The sequence below is a fragment of the Takifugu flavidus genome, chromosome 13 (genome assembly GCF_003711565.1).
Source record: "Takifugu flavidus isolate HTHZ2018 chromosome 13, ASM371156v2, whole genome shotgun sequence".
In the NCBI taxonomy this organism is placed as follows: Eukaryota; Metazoa; Chordata; class Actinopteri; order Tetraodontiformes; family Tetraodontidae; genus Takifugu; species Takifugu flavidus.
This window is the reverse complement of record NC_079532.1, coordinates 1578917-1597831: the sequence shown is the minus strand read 5'-3', so window position 1 is coordinate 1597831 and position 18915 is coordinate 1578917. Positions and strand designations below refer to the sequence as shown.

The following is an 18915-nucleotide window of genomic DNA, read 5'->3' as shown; positions in this document are numbered from 1 at the left end:
AATGTGAGGTTGCTGGCTGCGCTTTGCAGGAAAGATGTATCTTCTAAGGCTGTGTGTTTTTTATTGTGTACAGACCAAAATTACCAAACATCTTCTTATTTTAAAGCCTCAGTTTTCACCTTCCAGCCCAATATTCAAACTGACATGCACACCATAGCAACAGGCATCAGACATAACTGCATCTCAAACATTATGCAGTCAGAAGATAAGTAAAAATAGCCAGACAATATGTTCTACACGTCTGTAGCATTTAAATGAGGCTAAATAAAAAAAACAGTATTGGGAGGGTTACTTTAGTACGACAGCAAGCACTGATGACATTTCAAACACATCTTTAAATGAAGATGTGTAGGCTGGAGCTCTGCACAGACAGTATTTAACATCTTTACTGAGCTTTAGATGCTCTAATTTTCTGAACTGATATTTTTGCAATGCACCACAGCCTTACAATTGGAAAACAAGCCAAAATGTAATAACAGATGATCAAAATTGGTTAAAATGAACCCAAAAATTAAACTGGAAATGGAAAAAAAGGCAGAAAAGGTATCAATGAGCAACCTTTTACAATGAATGGTTCTGTAATAAACCAATAGCACAGGGAATAAAATAAATACCGTATATGTCAAAAATATATCAGAATTTAATTTAAATATGAAGGTTTAGCTGCCAGTGGTGCCACCTCACTGAGAATGGACATAAGAGCAGCAGGGAGATAGGAACAGAAAATAATAATAACAATCAAATACAAATACATATAAAAAAACATCATTAAAACAAAGTGTGACGTGTTGGTATTCACAAAGGCACCAAATGAAGAAATAAAGAGAAATAACTGCAGCTACATGTGTAGGAATTATTTTCCTGTTTTAGAAGAACAATACTTTCAGAGGCACAAGAAGAGTCACAGTGATGCCGAGTTACAGATGTTTTCACAGGAGGACAACATTGCAACAGTTCCACTCTCCATGTGTCAGATCGCAGGCCATTAATGCTAGAATGCGACGTCCTCGTATCAAGCAAATTCCACAGCCAAAAATGTGTCACGGTGAAATCATGCCTATCACCTAGCAACAGTGGGCCTCTTTGAGAGAAAATGTCTATATAAATGTGAGTTTATGAATGTGGTGCTCAAAGTAGGAAAAAAGGTTGGTAACTGAGTCAAGATTCTTTATAGCTTTCAAAACTGGTCGTGCAACCATCAACAACACACTTTGCATGTTGACATAACTGGAACTGGAGGGGACACGGGCACTGGTTCTGGTGGGTGCATGCATGGCTTCAGGCTAAAGCATGCAAATTAGAACGTGACGGTCACAGTCAAAAGAGCATGTTTTTTTCCCCCCGAAATAGAAAATAAAATCTAGGCAAGCCTAAATGTAAAAAGGCATTCAGAGTCATTTTAAAACCATCGAACATCATCAGACTCTTCAATATTTCAACAACATAAATAGTCCTTTCCTCGTGTACCCCTGTACCTCCGTCTATTTGAACCGCTGGATTAGTGTGTGTGTCAGTCCCAGGTGGAGCAGCTGGAGGGTGGTCAGTTGAGCTATGTGAGGGAAGGTTTTCAGTAGTTTCTCCCAGGACATTTCCAGCAAACTGGGCACCACCAACCACACTTTGTACAAGGAGCCAGTTCTTCGATTCCCGGACATGTTGACGACTCCACCATGGACGTACATGCATCCAGCCTGAAGAGGAGAGTTAGAATTTTAGGAAGGCTTCAAGGATCTTTAGAAAGATTTCACCTCAGACTGGTGAAAACAAGACAGCTGTAAATGGTGTGTAACCACCGGAGTGACTGCGGCACAATGGAAGTACGCTGGTTCCGGCATGACAGCCGGCATCTTAGTCCACTGGAAGGTCTGCAGGTTCAGCTTCCACAGGTCTGACAGGATCACCTCTCCGTTGTAGCCCCCACATATAAACACCTCTGATGGGAGAGACAGCGTGAGGCGTGCTTCAAAAAAGGAGTTTCACAAAATGTGAATTCCTGCTCACCCTCTTTGATCTGAACACAGCTGTGACACCGGCGGGCAGCTGGATATCCTGTCAAAATCACGTCAGTGTCAACACCGTTGGATCTATACAGACGCTTTGGGCAGCACTGTGGTAACACCTACTAACAAACCTAATTTTGGGTGAGGTTTGGTGACAATCTCTTCCCAGAAATTTGTCTCCAGATTGTACGCGTGGATCTGATTTGAAATAAATAAAAATAAATCAATAAGAGTGAGGAGCTACGCTGTGTTGATGGGTACTGATTTAAACCACCTTGTCCATGGGGTATGATGTCCAAGAAGTTCCCCCTCCTAAAATGTAGATCCTCTGTCCATCATGAGCAAGTTCATGTCTGTACCTGTATCACCATAAATTCATTTTTCATCAAGTTTCCGACACAGGTCTCAGACACATTATCAGATTAAAGCAGGTGTTCTGTCAGACCTTTCTTCAGGTAGGTCTGAGGGTACATTGTTGGGCTTCAGGTGGCTCCACTCCCTGGTGGTCAGGTCCAGCCTGTGCAGGTCGGTGCTGTACAGATATCCTGTTGTTCCTCCAAACACATACAGATAGTCGTTTATGATGATCATTGCCTGGAATCAGAACAAAACACTCAACACGTGTAACACCAAAAGAGGCCGCACATCTCCAGGGTGGAAACGCTACCTGTCCGTAGATCTTGTTGGGCTTCTTTCCTCTGCAGCTTAGCAAATTCCACCGTTTGTACTGAACATTACAAACATGTACGTCGTTCCCGTTATTCTCACCGAATGGAATCCCAGTGCCGCCAAACACCAGAAGGTTGTTGCCATGTAAAACAGCTGAGAGACAAACACAAGCGCTCTTATTTAATATCTCTTAAACATGTGACTGATCCACAGCAACACCCTACCATCAATGTTCACCCCCAGCAACGAGTTTGAATCCTTTTCTTTTTATCTCCTCTTTTGTGTGACGTCATGTGATTATTACACCAGTACTGTCCTCTGCCACACCCACATCATTTAAACTACATTAACATGTAAAATACTTCACACATTGAATGGTTAGTATTTTATTATTTAATGGGATGGCTCAGAGGATCTCAGTAACTGCTAATCAAAATTAAGTTCTAATTCATCGTAAACCTCATATACATTTTGCAACTTTATGAAAATGTTATTTCTCTGAAGAAGGTTGTCATTTCCTTTATAAGAAAGGAGGAATTACAGATCAAGTCAAGACTGTAAATCATTGAGATTATAGATGCATAAACTGACTGTAACTTCATGACTAACTTGTATACATTCTTGTAAAATAGACAGCTATCATGTAGCCTGGAAAGACTGTCTATTAGTTTACAAAAAGGCCCTCCGTAAGGCTAGAACAGCTTATTTTTCTTCTTTAATTGAGGAAAATGAGAACAACCCCAGGTTTCACTGTTCCATCACTGTGGCCAAATTAACCAAGAGTCACAGTGTTTTAGATCCACGTATCTCTTCTTCCCTTAGTGGTGAAGACTTCATGAGCTTCTTCACTGATAAAGTTCTAGCTATCAGAGAGAAAGCTAACCAGGCCATCCCAACAACTGGACCATCACCAGATGTGCTGACTGTGGGAACATACAGATTCTCCAACAAGCCCTTAAACTCCTTCAGCCCTATATATTTTTCTGAGGCGTCTTTGCTAATTCAGAAATCCAAGACCACCACGTGTCTTTTAGATCCCATCCCAACACACCTGTTGAAGGATGTTTTACCATTGATAGGCAGTTCTATCCTGGACCAGATCAATGGTTCTTTAGTGTCAGGTTATGTACCCCGGTCCTACAAGGTGGCAGTGATTAAGCCCTTGCTTAAAAAACCATCACTGGATCCTGACGTATTAGCAAATTATAGGCCAATATCCAACCTTCCTTTTATCTCTAAAATTCTTAAGAAGGTGGTGGTGACTCAGTTACTGCAGCACCTGCAGAGAAAAAGCCTGTTTGAGATGTTTCAGTCAGGCTTTAGGGCTCATCACAGTACAAAAATAGCACTTCTTAAAGTTACTAATGATCTTCTCATAGCTTCAGATCATGGACTGGTCTCTATGCTGGTTCTGCCGGACCTCAGTGCTGCTTTTGATACAGTTGATCACAGCAACCTGTTACAGAGACTGGAACATGTGATTGGGATTAAAGGGACAGCACCAGACTGGTTTAGATCATATTTATCTGATAGATACCAGTTTGCTCATGTCCATGGTGTTCCCTCCTCATACAGTAGGGTTAGCCATGGAGTTCCACAAGGTTCTGTACTTGGACCAATCCTCTTCACCTTGTACATGGTTCCCTTAGGGAACATTATTCGGCAGCATGGGATAAATTTTCATTGTTATGCTGATGACACTCAGCTTTATTTATCCATGAAACCAGAGGAGACAGAGAAGTTAGTGAAGCTTCAGACCTGTCTTAAAGACATAAAGTCCTGGATGACTTCAAATTTCCTCCTCCTTAAATCAGGAAAAACTGAGGTCATGGTGTTTGGTCCTGAACCTCTCAGGGATAGATTAGATCACACGATCACTCTAGATGGTATCTCATTAACATCTAGTCTCTCTGTGAGGAATCTAGGAGTAACTTTTGACCAAAACCTCTCCTTCAACTCACACATTAAATTAGTCTCTAGAAGTGCCTTTTTTCACTTGAGGAACATCACAAAGATCAGGAAGCTACTGACGCGGGATGATGCCGAAAAGTTAGTCCATGCATTTGTTACTTCCAGGCTGGACTATTGTAATTCTTTATGATCAGGGTGTCCAAACAACTCTTTAAGAAGCCTCCAGCTGATCCAAAATTCTGCAGCCAGAGTTCTGACAGGTATTGACAAAAGAGATCTCTTCTCTTCGTCTCTTCATTGGCTGCCCGTTAAATTTAGAATAATTTTTAAAACCCTTCTTTTGACCTACAAGGTCCTCAGAGGCCTAGCTCCATCCTACCTGGAGGAGCTAGTGATACCTTATCAGCCCAATAGACCGCTCCGCTCTCAGAATGCTGGTCTACTTGTGGTTCCCAGAGTTTCTAGGAGTAGAATGGGGGGCCGAGCATTTAGCTACCAGGCCCCCCTGCTATGGAACCAGCTCCCTGTCCAGGTACGGGAGGCTGACTCCATCGCTACTTTTAAGATCAGACTTAAAACCTACCTTTTTGAAAAAGCCTATTGTTACTAATTCTGTAGTTCCAGTTACTATCATAGACAGACAAATTATCATACTTAGAGGGTCGTCTAATCATTAGGTTAACATCTTAGCTATGCTGTTATAGGCCGAGGCTGCCGGGGTCCAGAAACATGATCACCTGACAGGCCTCTGTCACCCCACTGGGTCATGGTTTCCTCTCCTCTCCCCTCCTCCTCATCAAGCAGACTAGTTATGCTGATTCTTGTGTAGTTTTTCTGCTTCTCTCCCCCCACCCTTCTGTATGCATTTACAGGTATCGCCGCCTTCGGCGCTACATGATGACCTCCGACCCCGCTGACCCAATCGGCCGGCGGCTTGCATAAATAGTGTATTTTTGTATGTGTTTCTGTGCTCTGTGCCCGTCCTCTCCTCTCCTCTCCTCTCTCTCCACTACCTGTTTTCCCCCTTCTCCTCTCTCTCTACCCAGCCGGCCATCAGCAGGAGGGTCCCCCTACATGAGCCTGGTCCTGCTCAAGGTTTCTTCCTGTTAAAGGGGAGTTTTTCCTTGCCACTGTTGCTGGTCTGGGATTAGGCCCTGGGATTCTGGAAAGCACCTTGAAACAATTTTGATTGTAAAAGACGCTATATAAATAAAGACTGATTGATTGATTGATTGATTGATTGATTGATTAAGGAGACATCCACTGGGGAGCTGCCTTCTCAACACATTTTCTCTTTAAATTGCAGCTTTTGTGGAACTAGAAAACCTTGTGCATTTGTTGGAGCACATATATTCAGGTAGGGTAGCGCAGATGTGGTTCAATCAAACGCAAAGAAACATGTAAAGTTGATCAGATGGGATAGGAGCAAAGGGAAGGAGACAAACACAAAATGGAAAAACATAAGCTGTTACCTTTTTAATCTTAATAATTAATTAAGCTCAGTGTTGTCAGAGACCCAGTGATGGGTGACTGTTAATCAGTTACTGACAACAATTCCTGTGAATGTCCTGGCTAGGTGTAGAACCCGCAATCCTGATAGAAGCACCTTGGTCCATACCTGACATAGATGCCAGCTCGGTGGGCATGTAGCCTTCTGTGCGGACCTGCTGCCAAGTGGCTGTGGCAAAATGAAACCTCCAAAGTTCCCTAAAAAGAGGGTAGTCTTCATTTTCTGCCCCACCAGCCTCCTCAAAGTCTGGGTTGTAGCCTCCAAACACATACAGGTTGTTGCTGTCGGCAACGCAGCGATGTCCACTCCGGGCTGGGGGGACACAATGACCTGTAGGACATTTAAGACGCAAAGAATGTTTAAATATGCAAACGAAACTGAAATATTAACTTAAACATTGGTGGTCATCTCCTGAACACAATAACAATAAACATTGGAATTTACTGAGAGTGGAAAACTTTATGTCATTATTGTACTACTATTAGAGGAACAAAGGTCAGCGGGTTTCAAAACCTTCTCTCAAAAACCTGTTGGGGATTCTCAGAGTGGGGCAAGATGGGGAGAAGATGCGTCGAGCCTGAAGCCATCGTGCCCGCTTCTTTGAGCCTGTCAGGCAGTAAAAATACCACAGAAACAGCACAGACATGTCAACAATTCCCATTAACAGTTGCAATAAAGATACACAGAAATAAGTAGGATCTGGTTTGTGTGTCTCATGTGTTGTCTAATGTGTTGGAAATCGATGTGGTGCTTGTCACTGGTATTACTACTGGTTGGTTTTAATCCTGATTAATAAGAAACATCTCTTCTGGGAACAATTTAATCAGCATAAAAGAGAATAATACTTCTAATGAGTTGATTCAGCTGAATCAGCTTCTTCTCTGAAGAACATCATGGCTTGTCTCAGCTCTAAGAATCCAGATTTTCACGGTGAAAGTCATGTTTGTCTTTATTCCCAGTTTAATTGCCGCTCATTTCCGTAGCAACGTTAGCCTCTGGAGCTTTGGCCTGTGTCCTAAACACATCGGGAACTCCAATGTGTGATGAATATTTCAGTCTTTGGATGCTTAACTTGATGGCAACAGGCCTGACTGTGTCGGCCTTCATCACCGTTAGTCACCTTCTGAGCTTGTTCTTTTTGTTTACAAACCTGAGTCGCGGTTGAAAGGCCTCCAGGACAGCTTCTCAAACTTATTGAGCTGACTGAGGGTTCCGTCATATTTTGCGGAGGACATATCGACGGGACAGCACGCAGGTGTGATTCGCACGCTTGAATTGGACCAAATTTAGGCGCATGAGATTGAGGAAATCAAACCAAAATAAAGAAAGACTGCCGACAGCCCAGGCAGACCCGCTGCTGCCTGGCACGTCACAGCCAGCTGCCCCAATTGGGCCAATCAGAATGCGTGCAGCTCTTTGGGACGCATTCAAGAATGATACGGTCATGTTGTGTTACATAATTGCAAAAGAGAAAAAGAAAAGAAAGCGTTGTTAGTATTAAATCTTTAATATCAGAGGCTGTACGATAAAGCACAAGCGGTTCCTAATGTGTTTTCAGGAAAGAGGAAATTGTAATATGTAATCAAGAGTGATGTTAATCAATAGTTGTTGTTTTTTATTGATGGATCTCCAATTGTTTGCCCAACTGTAAATGCAAAAAGTTTATTTCTGTTGACAGAAAAACTGAAAATATGGTAAACCAACAATGTAATACTGCAGGGAACCAAAGTAAAATGGTTGTAAAACAATAGCATTTCTAAATGGTCGTGTTAAATTAAAAGCATGGCTTGGTTGTTTTAATGTATAACTATTGGGTCCAGGCTTGACATTGATTTGATAATAAAGACCTGTGAAATCACTTTGAGAGCCAACAAAACAACTGATTGTGCTGATTGATTGTTTTTGATTCACTTAACCAAGACTTAACCTTTATCCCAGATCTTGGGAGGCTGCTTTGCTGACACGCGTTAACGCTGGATTTGAAGCTGGTTTGGATAGGCTGGAGGAGCATAGGCAACAAGTGGGCCAATCCCACCACGAAGTGTATTTTATCATTTACTGGTAAAGAAAACAAAACATTAGAATACAGTGTTGATCACACAGAGCACAATAATAACTAAACATTGGATCCTACAGGTTACTTAATCAATTCAAAGCTCTTTATGTACTATTCACCATCTCAACATTTGAATGTTTTACTCCGTAAATGCAATCATGTTAATATTTAACATTTATGCACTGCATGTACTCCATGAAATGGAAACCTGAGAGCAATAATGCTAAACAAAATCCACCATGCTCTGTTAGTTTTTGTGGGCCCTGACCTGCTTACACAAGCCATATAAATAACAATAATAATACTAACACTAAAGGTACGAGCCACAATTGGATTTTTCATTCTAATTAATTTTCTTTACCTAAAACAATATTTGTACACAGTTGCTCACTTCTTCCCAAGGTCATATTTTCACCAATGATATGAATCACTGTTCATATATTTACCTTTTAATTTACCCACATGCATCTTTAAACATATACACAGATTCCATGAGGAATGTTTGTACCTAACATGAGGTGTGACCACCTTTAAAAAAAAAAAAAAATCCGAGCGAACTCCGTCACATATTGGTAGGTCTGTAGTTGGCAAATGACAGTTTACATGCTGACAGTGGTGAAACGGACTCAAAGCCACTGGCAAAACTTGTATTGGATTGCAGCTGGGGCGTTTGTAGAAAATCTCCCTACATTGAAGCTTTGGGGTGAAGGGTTGATGCTTCTAGAGGGGTCAAAAACAAGGCTTACTTAAACAGGACTTGTGTGACGCTGGCCTCTTTGAAATGCCTGAGGTTGCGTTGTGTTGTTGGTGAACATTAATTTAAACCCACGTCAATGGTTGTAGAAACAATGTTACAGCTATTACATACAAGGTAACAGGCATCAGGACTCAAAGATACTGTAGTAGCAGCACGTCCATTGACAGAAGAAGGTTTTCAGCTGTTACATTAGCAGGGCAGCAGACTTCAGCTGTCCATAGGTGATGGAAGCCAGCAGGTCTTCAGTTGTTGCATACATGCACTGTGGTTGGCTTAATATTTCCTTTATATCGTGGTTTAGGCTTCAAAACACTCAAAGACTCTTAATGTAAATGTCATTTCTACAAAAACATTGAAGTTTTTACAACTTTTCTCTGAGCTTAATTAACTTTTGTCACATGCCCTTTATTTTTAATGGTCTTTCATTTAATGTCAGCTAGTTTTCTTTATGTCTATGTAAAAGATCTATGTAAAACCTGCTTGGATGAGTGATGAGGAGGCCTGATCGACTGTGGGTGTGTGTGTTTTGGGTTTTTTGGGGTGGGGGGTGGGAGGTGGGGGTATTTCTGTCCTACTGCCCCTCCTCCCCACCCCCACTTCCACCTCCACCACCTCCTCCTCCTCCTCCTCCTCCTCCTCCCCCCAGCCAGGCCGCTGTAGGTTGGTGTCACAGGCGGCCACAGAGACTCTTCAGGACGGCGCTCAAGTCAGCAGTAGTGGTCACTGATCACCCACCGAGAGGAGGACAAGAAAACAGTGCGATGGTGCAGACACAACCTTGTTTATGGACGTCGTTGCCAGGCTGTTGACACAGTCCACTGGGCTTGTAGGTATCTCCAAGCTAAACGCCTGAGCTAGTCTCATTGTCGCAGTATTTTAGATTACTTCTATAAAAGGAATACAAAAAAATGTCGTCCCCAAGTCCGGGCAAGAGGCGAATGGACACCGACGTGGTGAAACTGTATCCTTTCTCGAACATCAACAACACGACGGGACAACCTTACTGAATGTCTTGTTTTTATTCTGTTTTGATTCTTTTAAAGAAGTGTCAGCTCATGTCGATGCGTGGTGTTTGTTTCTCATGGCTGCTGGAAGTGTGTCGCCTCTCGGATAGCGTCTGTGGGAGATTGGTGTGTTTTACTCCAAAGTATTTACCGTGAAACACTTGATGTGTTTAGCTTCGGTTCCTGCCGTTAGCCTGCTCGCTCCTAAGTTAGCAGGGGGACGTTCGGCCGTTTGTTTCAACGATTTATTTCTGTTATGACTACATTTTATTGTATATTCGCTGAGTGTTGTGTTAAGGAAGCTCGTCTTTGTGTTTATTTGAGGAATGGCACCGGAATTTATCGATAGATAGCATCGAATGTTAACTCTGTTAGCTTTAAACATTGTTAGCCTGATAGCACATACACGTTAAGTTAGCCTGTTAGCCACTAATTTGTCGTCCAAGCAGACTGACAACACAATGTGAGGCAGCAGCAAAGACTTGACTCACTTTTTGTGCAAATGATAAACTTAAATGACCAATTTAAAGGTCCTGCATTGTGATCAAGTTTTATGGCGTTATTGTGAAGGATAGAAAATAGCCGTGCTCGTAGTCAAATGAGGGGAAACTATAGATTCAAAACAAGGAAATAGATATTTGTCAAGTGGGTAGCTGACGGATTGTTTAATGTTAAAGTGTTTAAGAAGACGATATGTCTTAAAGTGTCATACAAATAAAATAATCAGGGGCAACATACTTTTTTATTTCAGGATCTATAAGATGAACAGATGAAGTTGTAGTTTACGTGTTTTCCAGCCAATTATACCCTGGAATTAATGTCTGCGTTTCAGTTCAGCGATGCTAGAACGGGGGTTTAAAAAAATTATATAATTTCTCCTTTTGTCATCGTTCTCCGCAACGTATGTCGTTGCCTTTATTGTGAAAATAGGGTCGTTTTCTTTTTCTTTTGGTCACTGGCTAAAAAAAAAAGGTGCCCTCTTCTCTCTATTTCTGTCCTGGTTATTAGCTAAAGTTGCATGAAAGACTTGCTGACAACGTGAGGTGAATTGTTTTGTTTTTGTCCTGCAGCTGAATGTTGCTCTCTGATTGGTCCGCCTGTTACCATCCGGAAAACGGTGGTGGGCGGGGCTTCACACACAGCTGATCGAGGAACAACAAGTGAGCTGTGAGGGGCACATGCGAGGATGGGGGCTGGGAAGTACCGCTTATCCCAGGGCCTTTGCGCTCCTGAAGGGTTTTTTTTTAAACCTGAATGTAAAACTTTGTGTGTCATGATCGACACTGTAAGTTCCCCTAAACGTCCAGTTATTTCAAAGCCATTTTTGAGCTACAACATCTTTCTATTATGCCGTAAATACAAACCTGTACTTCCTGTATTTGTTTCAAGTTATTCAACAGTGGATGGGGGGATGGTTTGAAGAGCCTAGTCTGTGAAACATGGCCTCCAGAGTGTTGAAAACATGTTTAATTGAACTATGACAGCGTCTTAAGGACAGTTTGGATTTTTAAATCAAAAAGATGTGAAGTTTTATGTTAAAGTTAACTCGCCTCGGTAAGAAATGAGTCAGGCTACAGCTCTTTTGCTCCGCTTGAAGTCACTGAGTCACTAGCAAACACCAGCGTTTGGTATTTTTACACGGTCCTGCCACAGATAGCAGAAATGGCTACATGCTATGTTACGGCTTTAAATCACGCAGGTTTGATGGATCCGCCGTGACAGCGCACACTGCTTTCTGACCTCGACCCTTCTTTACTTTGCGGTGGATGTAATGGGCTGTCGTGTGGTCTGCGTGCAGCTCCATGAGTTTGTGCACAGTGTAACCTCACAGATTAACTGAGCTCAGAAACGCAAGATTCTACAGACATCCTCAATTTGATCCAATCCAGGACCCTCGTTGACACAGCTCTTGTCTTTTTTATAGGCCGAATAGCCTCAGGTCACATCTAAAGCAACCCCGCCTTCATGGCCCGTCATTTAGAAATGCTTTCCTGCTGATTGTGAGAGTCATAAGCTTTCCTCTTGTGTTCTTTTACAATGGCACTCTTGGTTAAACTAAAGTGTCATCCTTATGTTGCTGGGCTACAGATGACAGAATTGCAAAACAGGAAGTGACAGTTCCTTCTGAAGCTGCGGTGGGTGTTTTTCTCCTCCCATCTTGCATGCTTGCTTTCAGATGTTAAGTTCTCTTATCCTGAAATCCAAAATAAGTTCAAATTCACTCTTTTTGTGGCTCATGGCTCACTTCAGATGTGATCAATCAATAAATCAATCAGTCCATTAAGACTTTATTTATAGGGCACTTGAAATTAAGAGAAAAAATGCAGAACAAAGTTCTTTACACCATAAAAGCAGACTAAACGAGGCAAAGGTAAAACCCAAAGTCACCCAGCCGCACACACAAAAATCTTAAAGCGCTACATAAAGGAATAGGAAAAATAGATAAATCTAATGATAAAAAGTGTCTAAAGTTTTTTATAACCAAACTCTTGAGTTTTCATAAATCACTCAAATGTGATTAGCACCGCCTGCTGAAGGGTCTAATTGATGAGTGGCGGCTGCTCACGTCTGCTGTTGTTTGATGTCAGTTTGAAGCGTCTGTGTCTCCTGTCCTTCTCCTTAACCCAGCTTTCAGCATTGAGAGCAAACACGAGGTCACCATCCTCGGCGGACTCAACGAGTTTGTGGTGAAGTTCCATGGACCAGCCGGATGTAAGCGTCTCTTTGAGCGCGTCCTCTGCTCGGCCAGTTGTGCATTTACTCATTTGCTTCAAATTGGCCTTAAAGCATCTCAATCAGTTGATCTTTTCCTGTGACCTCCAGCTCCTTATGAAGGTGGTGTCTGGAAAGTTCGAGTGGACCTTCCTGATAAATACCCCTTCAAATCGCCATCAATAGGTCTGAAGTCATTATCTTGGGGTGTAATTGCAATGGTAGTCCACAATATTGAACCTCTGTTTGTTCTTTTCACAGGATTCATGAATAAAATCTTTCATCCCAACATTGATGAAGCGTAAGTAGGCCGGCATTGTTTTCCACAATACTCTGGTTTTATTTATCTGCTGCCCTTGGAAGATTGAGAGGTTGATTGCTGGAAGCAAACGAGAGCTTCTAACCTCCCCAATCTCATCTGATCGGACAAAATGATACATTTATAAATTGTCTCACTTTTGTATAATCATTAAATCATATCAGGACAATGTTTCTTTTGACTATCTAACATGTCTTGATTGTTGTTTTTGGCGCATGCAGGTCAGGGACCGTGTGTTTAGACGTCATTAACCAGGCGTGGACGGCTCTCTATGGTAGGTCCCCCCGCTTCTTGGTGTGACACCTGTCAAGGGTCTCAGCTGTTAAACTGATAAACTGTTAAACTGAAGGAAACAGTTTAAAACGAAAAGACTAAGCGAGCTGAATCGGCTTCAACGGGAGCATGTCTCCTGTCTTTAACAGGTGGGAGAGAGTAGTGATATTTGTACCAGAGCTGGAGACAGAGGTTTGTTCAGTATTTTGTGGGAGTGGTGCAACATTGGTGCCCTCAGCCGTTCACACACAAGGTGCAATGACGGAGTGTTGAAAGAGTTACTATCAGACATCTTTAAATGTTTACAGAGGTGTTAATTTTACCTTTGCATTGTAATATTGGCCAACATCCAAAATACATGTTCTGCTGCCTCTCACTGGCCTCCTAAAATACCGTGGCAGTGTGTGATTGTGTATCTGAAACTTATTCTAAGAACAGAGAAGGTCTACTTCCACACCACCTGACAAAAGCCAGAAATTACTACATGAGATTTAAATAATACCTTATAATTCTATTATTTAAGGATTTTTTGGGGGGGGCTTTTTTTTGCCCAAAAATTGTCGGACACTGAATAAGTGAGTTCTGAGCACAGTGGGCCTCTGTTTGTACTCTACGCGAACATAGTCTGAGTAAACACTCTGAGACGTGTTTCCAGTTTCGCTGGATGTGGTTTAGGAGTGGGTAGATTCCAGTTTTACCAGTCCACTGTGGTGTACAGCCCTGGCTGATTGCTACAGCTTAATGCTTTTCTGTTGTGTTGTGTGCTCAGGACTGTGGGAAGGAATCGCTGCAGTCACTCATCTCCATTTTATGTGGCACTTGAGGACAAAGCTGCTCTGTCTGCTCCTGTCTGTTACGCTCCAGTATTATTATAAACGTCACTTCCTGTTGAGTTTACCAATAAGACTCTCTTGTAAACACTTTTTGGTCGATGGTTTCGGAGGAGGGAGAAAAAAAAGCATTAGTTGGGAAAGTTCTGATGAGCTGAGTTCGCTGCGTTTCCACTCGGGAGCAGCAGATGAATGAGTGCGCCACTTAGCGGTAAGAGGGGGATTTCAGTCTGGTCTGCTTTGCTCCAGCTCTCCTTCACTTCAGGCTTCTCCTTAAATGACGTCAGATGCTGACGAGAGTTTTAGGGGGTCATGCCGTGTCTGCACAAATGCTTTGATTCTGTGCTGCATCAACATGAGCTCAGGTTTTTATTGTCTCTCTTTCGTTGACCAGATCTCACCAACATCTTCGAGTCATTCTTGCCTCAGTTACTGGCCTACCCCAACCCCATCGACCCTCTGAATGGAGATGCAGCGGCCCTGTACCTCCACCAGCCAGAAGAATATAAACACAAGATTAAAGGTAGTGTGCTAAATTTTTACACCATTCAAAACCTTCAGACACTTAAACTCCTTCACTGACTCAGTGGAATGGGTGCTTTGGAGGAAGATTTGAATTAAACATGTTAAGTAGTGTCATCATGTGAACTGTATGCCTGTGTCTCTCATTTCAGAGTACATCCAGCGGTATGCCACAGAAGAGGCTCTAAAGGAGCAGGAAGAGGGAGGAGGAGACTCCTCTTCAGAGAGCTCTATGTCAGACTTTTCAGAGGACGAGGCTCAGGACATGGAGTTGTAGTGAGGGGGGGAGTTCCGTGGGACGGCCACGGACTTAACAGACTTTTGGTTCCCGAAGAACAGAAACTCAGTTCTATATTCATATTTAAACAAGACTGTTTTTTGAGTTTTTTTGGGGTTGTTTTTTTTTTTACAGTGAAACAAGGATTTTTATCACTGCAGAAAGATTTGCAGTGTGATATTGCTGAATATTTACCTTTGTATAGGGTTCCAGCATCACATGCCCTTCACCCCGGAGACACTGTTTGGATGAGATCAGAACATGTCTTTCATTTTTGGTGGTCTTCATTGTCTTCAGTTAGGACACAAGTCCAGGCTGAGCAGTGACACCAGTGCAGAGGACACAAGGACTGATATCCAGATTTTCTGTTTGCTTCCACACCCCCGTTACTCCACCACTTTAGTCATAATTTAACCTTTTATTTCGCGCTCAAGCGCTCCCTTTGCCTCGCCAGGAAAACTGGAAGAAGACAATCTGCAACCTATTTGTGTTTTCATCATCAGAAGAGTTTTTTTTTAAATAACATTTGTCAAAGTGTCATTGTTTCTCTTTTTTTCTTTTCTATTTTTTGAGACTGTCACCGCCAAAGGAGTCAACATTTCTCGTACCTTCATCACCACCTAGGAGGGAAAGACCACAGGGTTTTTGAGTACACACAATAATGTCGCGATTGCAGACGGCGAGTGTGTCACCACATCAGCTCAATAACACTACGCCACGCCGCATGTACATGCATGGATGTAATCCAGGGAATATCTGAGTATGGTTGTACTGAAATCAGGAGAAGATTCCCTCTTAATCGCCCATATCTTACCTCCTCTCCGTTTTAGGAGAGTATTTGTCCTTCTCCGAGTGTCTGTGTTAGTTGTGGCATGACACGAGTGGAGTCGTGTGAGGCTTTGTGGAGCTGTAAAACTGCAGGAGCGGCCAGCGCTGCTGGCATTTATCCAGGTCCTTGTGGAAGTATTGAATTTTTTAAAAACCTTTGCCTATTGCTCGTGTTGAACTAAAATAGGTGTTTGACTTGCGTAGGGTTAGTTAGTCTTTTGGCAGGTGGTGAATCGTAACCTGGCGTGCTGTGAAAGTGAAGAGCGTCAACACATCTGCGTCAGTGGGAGGACCGTTCATTTCACCCCTGCCCTCCCCTCTATATGCAAACATGGCCACAAAACATGATTTCGAAGGAATGCACAGTGTGTATTTAGCCATATATTTCTTTATGAAAAGTGGACAATAAGACCTTCCCCAATCAGTCGTTCATAAAAGCTGCAGCAGAACAGCCGGCTAAAGTTCCTGATGGATTCTGAACCATCCCTAAAGAAACAAGTGGATCTCTCCACCTTGTCAGAGTATTTACATGCTGTACTTGCTAAGTTGGTCTTTGCTCCATTAACTTATATATTGTGCATTCCTCTCATTCTTCACACAGTTCCACGGATCTGGCTGCTCTTTTTGTGGCTTTGATGGCCTCAGGTCCCCCACCCCCCAAATCGTGGCATTACAAGCATATCACATCCAAAAAAAAACCCAAGACAACCCCCCCCCCCCCCAAAAAAAATGCTAATCAGACAAGCTGTTGAAGGTAAAGAGGTTAAATAATTAATATTCCACAATGGGTCAAACTGATGAGTTCAAACTACATTTGGCTTTCTTTTCATCCTGGTTTACACAGAATGATGCTTCCTGTTGGCACCTCATGCACGGTGTGGGGGGGTTATAATGCACTGACAGTTTATTCTGCGATTAAGGCTTGAAGCCCAATGCGTGTGGAAACGTGCACAGATGACGCTGCAGACCTGTGCGCTTCTGTTATTTCTGGGAAGGACCATCAAAATGGACTACATTTTCTATAATTAGGAAAAATTGGTATACCTATTTCTGTATGATTTTCTTGAGAATGACGACCTTCCACTATGGTGTTTCAAAAAATTTGCCTTCTTTGAAATGTCGGAGTTCAGCCGAGCTTGCATGGCACATTTTTTAACGTAGAGTAAATCATGTATTATGAAAAGAACTATTTTGTCACCGTTTGCCCAATGAAGCAAGCATCATTGTCTAAGTCCAAGGATTAGATGATGTCACAGTCAGTTGCTTTGGCAACCAGAAACAAACAACCGGTCAACATTATTGTCCGTTACAAGCTGGACGCGTCCATTTATTATGTGTTTTTTTTAACTAATGACTCATTATATTTGATGCCTAGAATTTGTTTGAATGTTTTTATTTTGTCTTATGAGCCGTATGTCCAGGATACCATCCAGATATCTCTGACCCTGAATAGCAAAAAAAAAAGTAATTAAATGTGCTTCCCTTGTAACTTGACAAAAGAAATAAACAAAAAAACACATATGCCTTTATTGATTTATTGATTAGACTGAAGAACATTTAATATCATCAGAACATTTAATTGAACCAAGCAACTCAAACTTAACAATATTCAAGACCGTTTTTTACAGGTTCGGATGTTTGAAAAAAAATATGGAGTGCACAGTTTTCAACGCTTCCTCATATTGACCACTAGAGGGAAACATTTGCATCCTTTATCTTGTATAGAACTATTGCAGCTTCAGAACCCAGAATGTTTCTCGAATCTACTCAGATATATATACTTATAAAAAATTATCCAGCGACATGACTGAATTTTCCCGTGGGACAAAAACAAGAACAGTACAACTCTTTCGCGACACCTCCTGAAAAGTCTCTACCCGTATCCATTTCTGTAGTGTGATATACCTTTAACCTGCCTCAGTGACAGTTACATACAACATTTACAGGAAAAACAAGAAAAGAACTGAGTTGATGTCTTATTAAACTGATATAATGATTCTTCTCTGAAATATTCATTGACGTCTGGCTGCGTGGTCTTTTTCTTTTTGAGTATATTGAAGTTTCTAGTTTCAACATCAGTTCTCAGGGTTGATGGATCACTCGCTCATGCTTTTGAACATTGTGACCATTTATTCTTAATGAGAACTTGATGGTCTACAGTTTTAAAAGTCGTCTGGGGTCATTAGTCCAATTTTTTCTGCTGTCAGAACTCGACGGAGCATTTGGAACATATAAAAGCGGTATTCAGTATTTATTAGTAGTTTAATCAAATAGGTTGGGCGTCAATTTTTAAAAATTATCGAGGTAAATGACATAAAGTCATGGTGAGACATGATATTTTCGCGGCTGGAGTTATTGTATTGGAGTAATGTGAGCGGCAGCAGCGATGCGCAGAGCGCGCTGCTGCCCGGCTGCGCCTCCTCCATAATGTATAGACAGGACAAAGCCTGCGCGGCCGGATTACAGCGTCAACCTGAGAGCTGTAACCCAAACCTGCTTCATGGAACTCTGTCGAGTTGACGTCAGTTGATGAAGCTTCTTTTTTCCACGTGCAATCTGTCTAATAATCACCGGCAGCAGGTAAATGAGCGACGCGGATCTCTGGGTGTCCGTATATAAGGAGGAGCGGTGGAGGCCTGCAGTGTTTGGAGAAACTTGTGGCCCCGGTCATGTAGGAGAGAGCGCGGAGCTTCAGGCCTGTCTGATGCAGGATGCCACACCCGGAGATGCTGGTAGGACCGTTTAAGCCCATTAAAAAAATCTGTATTCTAAAGTATTAGACAAAAGCACGTGAGTGGTGTGTTGCGTGCATCAGTAATTTGTGGGTAACGTCGAGTCGTAGTTCATCCTCAACGCTGCCAAAATAACGCACTCATCCGTGTGCGTAAAAGCGCGGACAAACTCTGCCGCGGCCCTGAGCACCGAAGAAGCAGAAGTAGAGGGGGGAGAGGAGCGTGGATTACTCCACTGCAGCGGGTTAAGATGCTTAGCAGAGAATTACCTGTGCTTTGAAATCCCGCACCCACCCGCCCAAACAGCAGCAAGGGGCCGAGACAGAGACACGGAGTGAACTGGCACCATGTGGACGAAGAGGCAGCAGCACTCAGTCTGGTTCCCTCCAGGAAAAGAAACATTTGCTCGTTTTAAACGCAAATGAAAGACTGCGTGAGTTTGAAGATCGACCCTTGGACGCGTTTCTTTGGTGGAATCGAGGCTGTTGGATCATTTTAATGGTAAGAACAGGAAC

At 42.5% G+C, this 18915-nt stretch overlaps 2 protein-coding genes and 1 long non-coding RNA gene across 5 annotated transcripts; 2 read left to right on the top strand and 1 right to left on the bottom strand.

Moving 5' to 3' along the window:
• Positions 1-41: 41 nt before the first annotated feature.
• LOC130536949 (kelch domain-containing protein 10-like) lies at positions 42-7470 on the bottom strand. Of its 3 annotated transcripts, XM_057053298.1 has the most exons (11): positions 7241-7470; positions 6604-6696; positions 6363-6420; positions 6199-6287; positions 2668-2822; positions 2446-2594; positions 2275-2359; positions 2132-2198; positions 2002-2049; positions 1794-1933; positions 42-1691 (listed from the first exon to the last, which is right to left on the bottom strand). In XM_057053298.1, exons 1-11 carry the CDS (start codon positions 7323-7325, stop codon positions 1482-1484), a joined length of 1179 nt encoding a protein of 392 aa, XP_056909278.1. In that variant the 5' UTR covers positions 7326-7470; the 3' UTR covers positions 42-1481. The 3 variants fall into 3 exon arrangements, with proteins under 3 accessions (XP_056909278.1, XP_056909276.1, XP_056909277.1); XM_057053296.1 differs by having other exon boundaries at positions 6199-6420; XM_057053297.1 differs by having other exon boundaries at positions 6199-6420; positions 6604-7105; positions 7241-7458.
• Positions 7471-9533: 2063 nt separating this feature from the next.
• LOC130536951 (ubiquitin-conjugating enzyme E2 H-like) lies at positions 9534-17187 on the top strand. The gene is made up of 7 exons (XM_057053300.1): positions 9534-9864; positions 12543-12619; positions 12731-12805; positions 12881-12920; positions 13160-13212; positions 14436-14564; positions 14716-17187. Exons 1-7 carry the CDS (start codon positions 9812-9814, stop codon positions 14838-14840), a joined length of 552 nt encoding a protein of 183 aa, XP_056909280.1. The 5' UTR covers positions 9534-9811; the 3' UTR covers positions 14841-17187.
• Positions 9872-12298, top strand: LOC130536952 (uncharacterized). The gene is made up of 2 exons (XR_008953511.1): positions 9872-10033; positions 10978-12298. It is a non-coding gene; the product is annotated as an uncharacterized LOC130536952 (long non-coding RNA).
• Positions 17188-18915: the final 1728 nt, after the last annotated feature.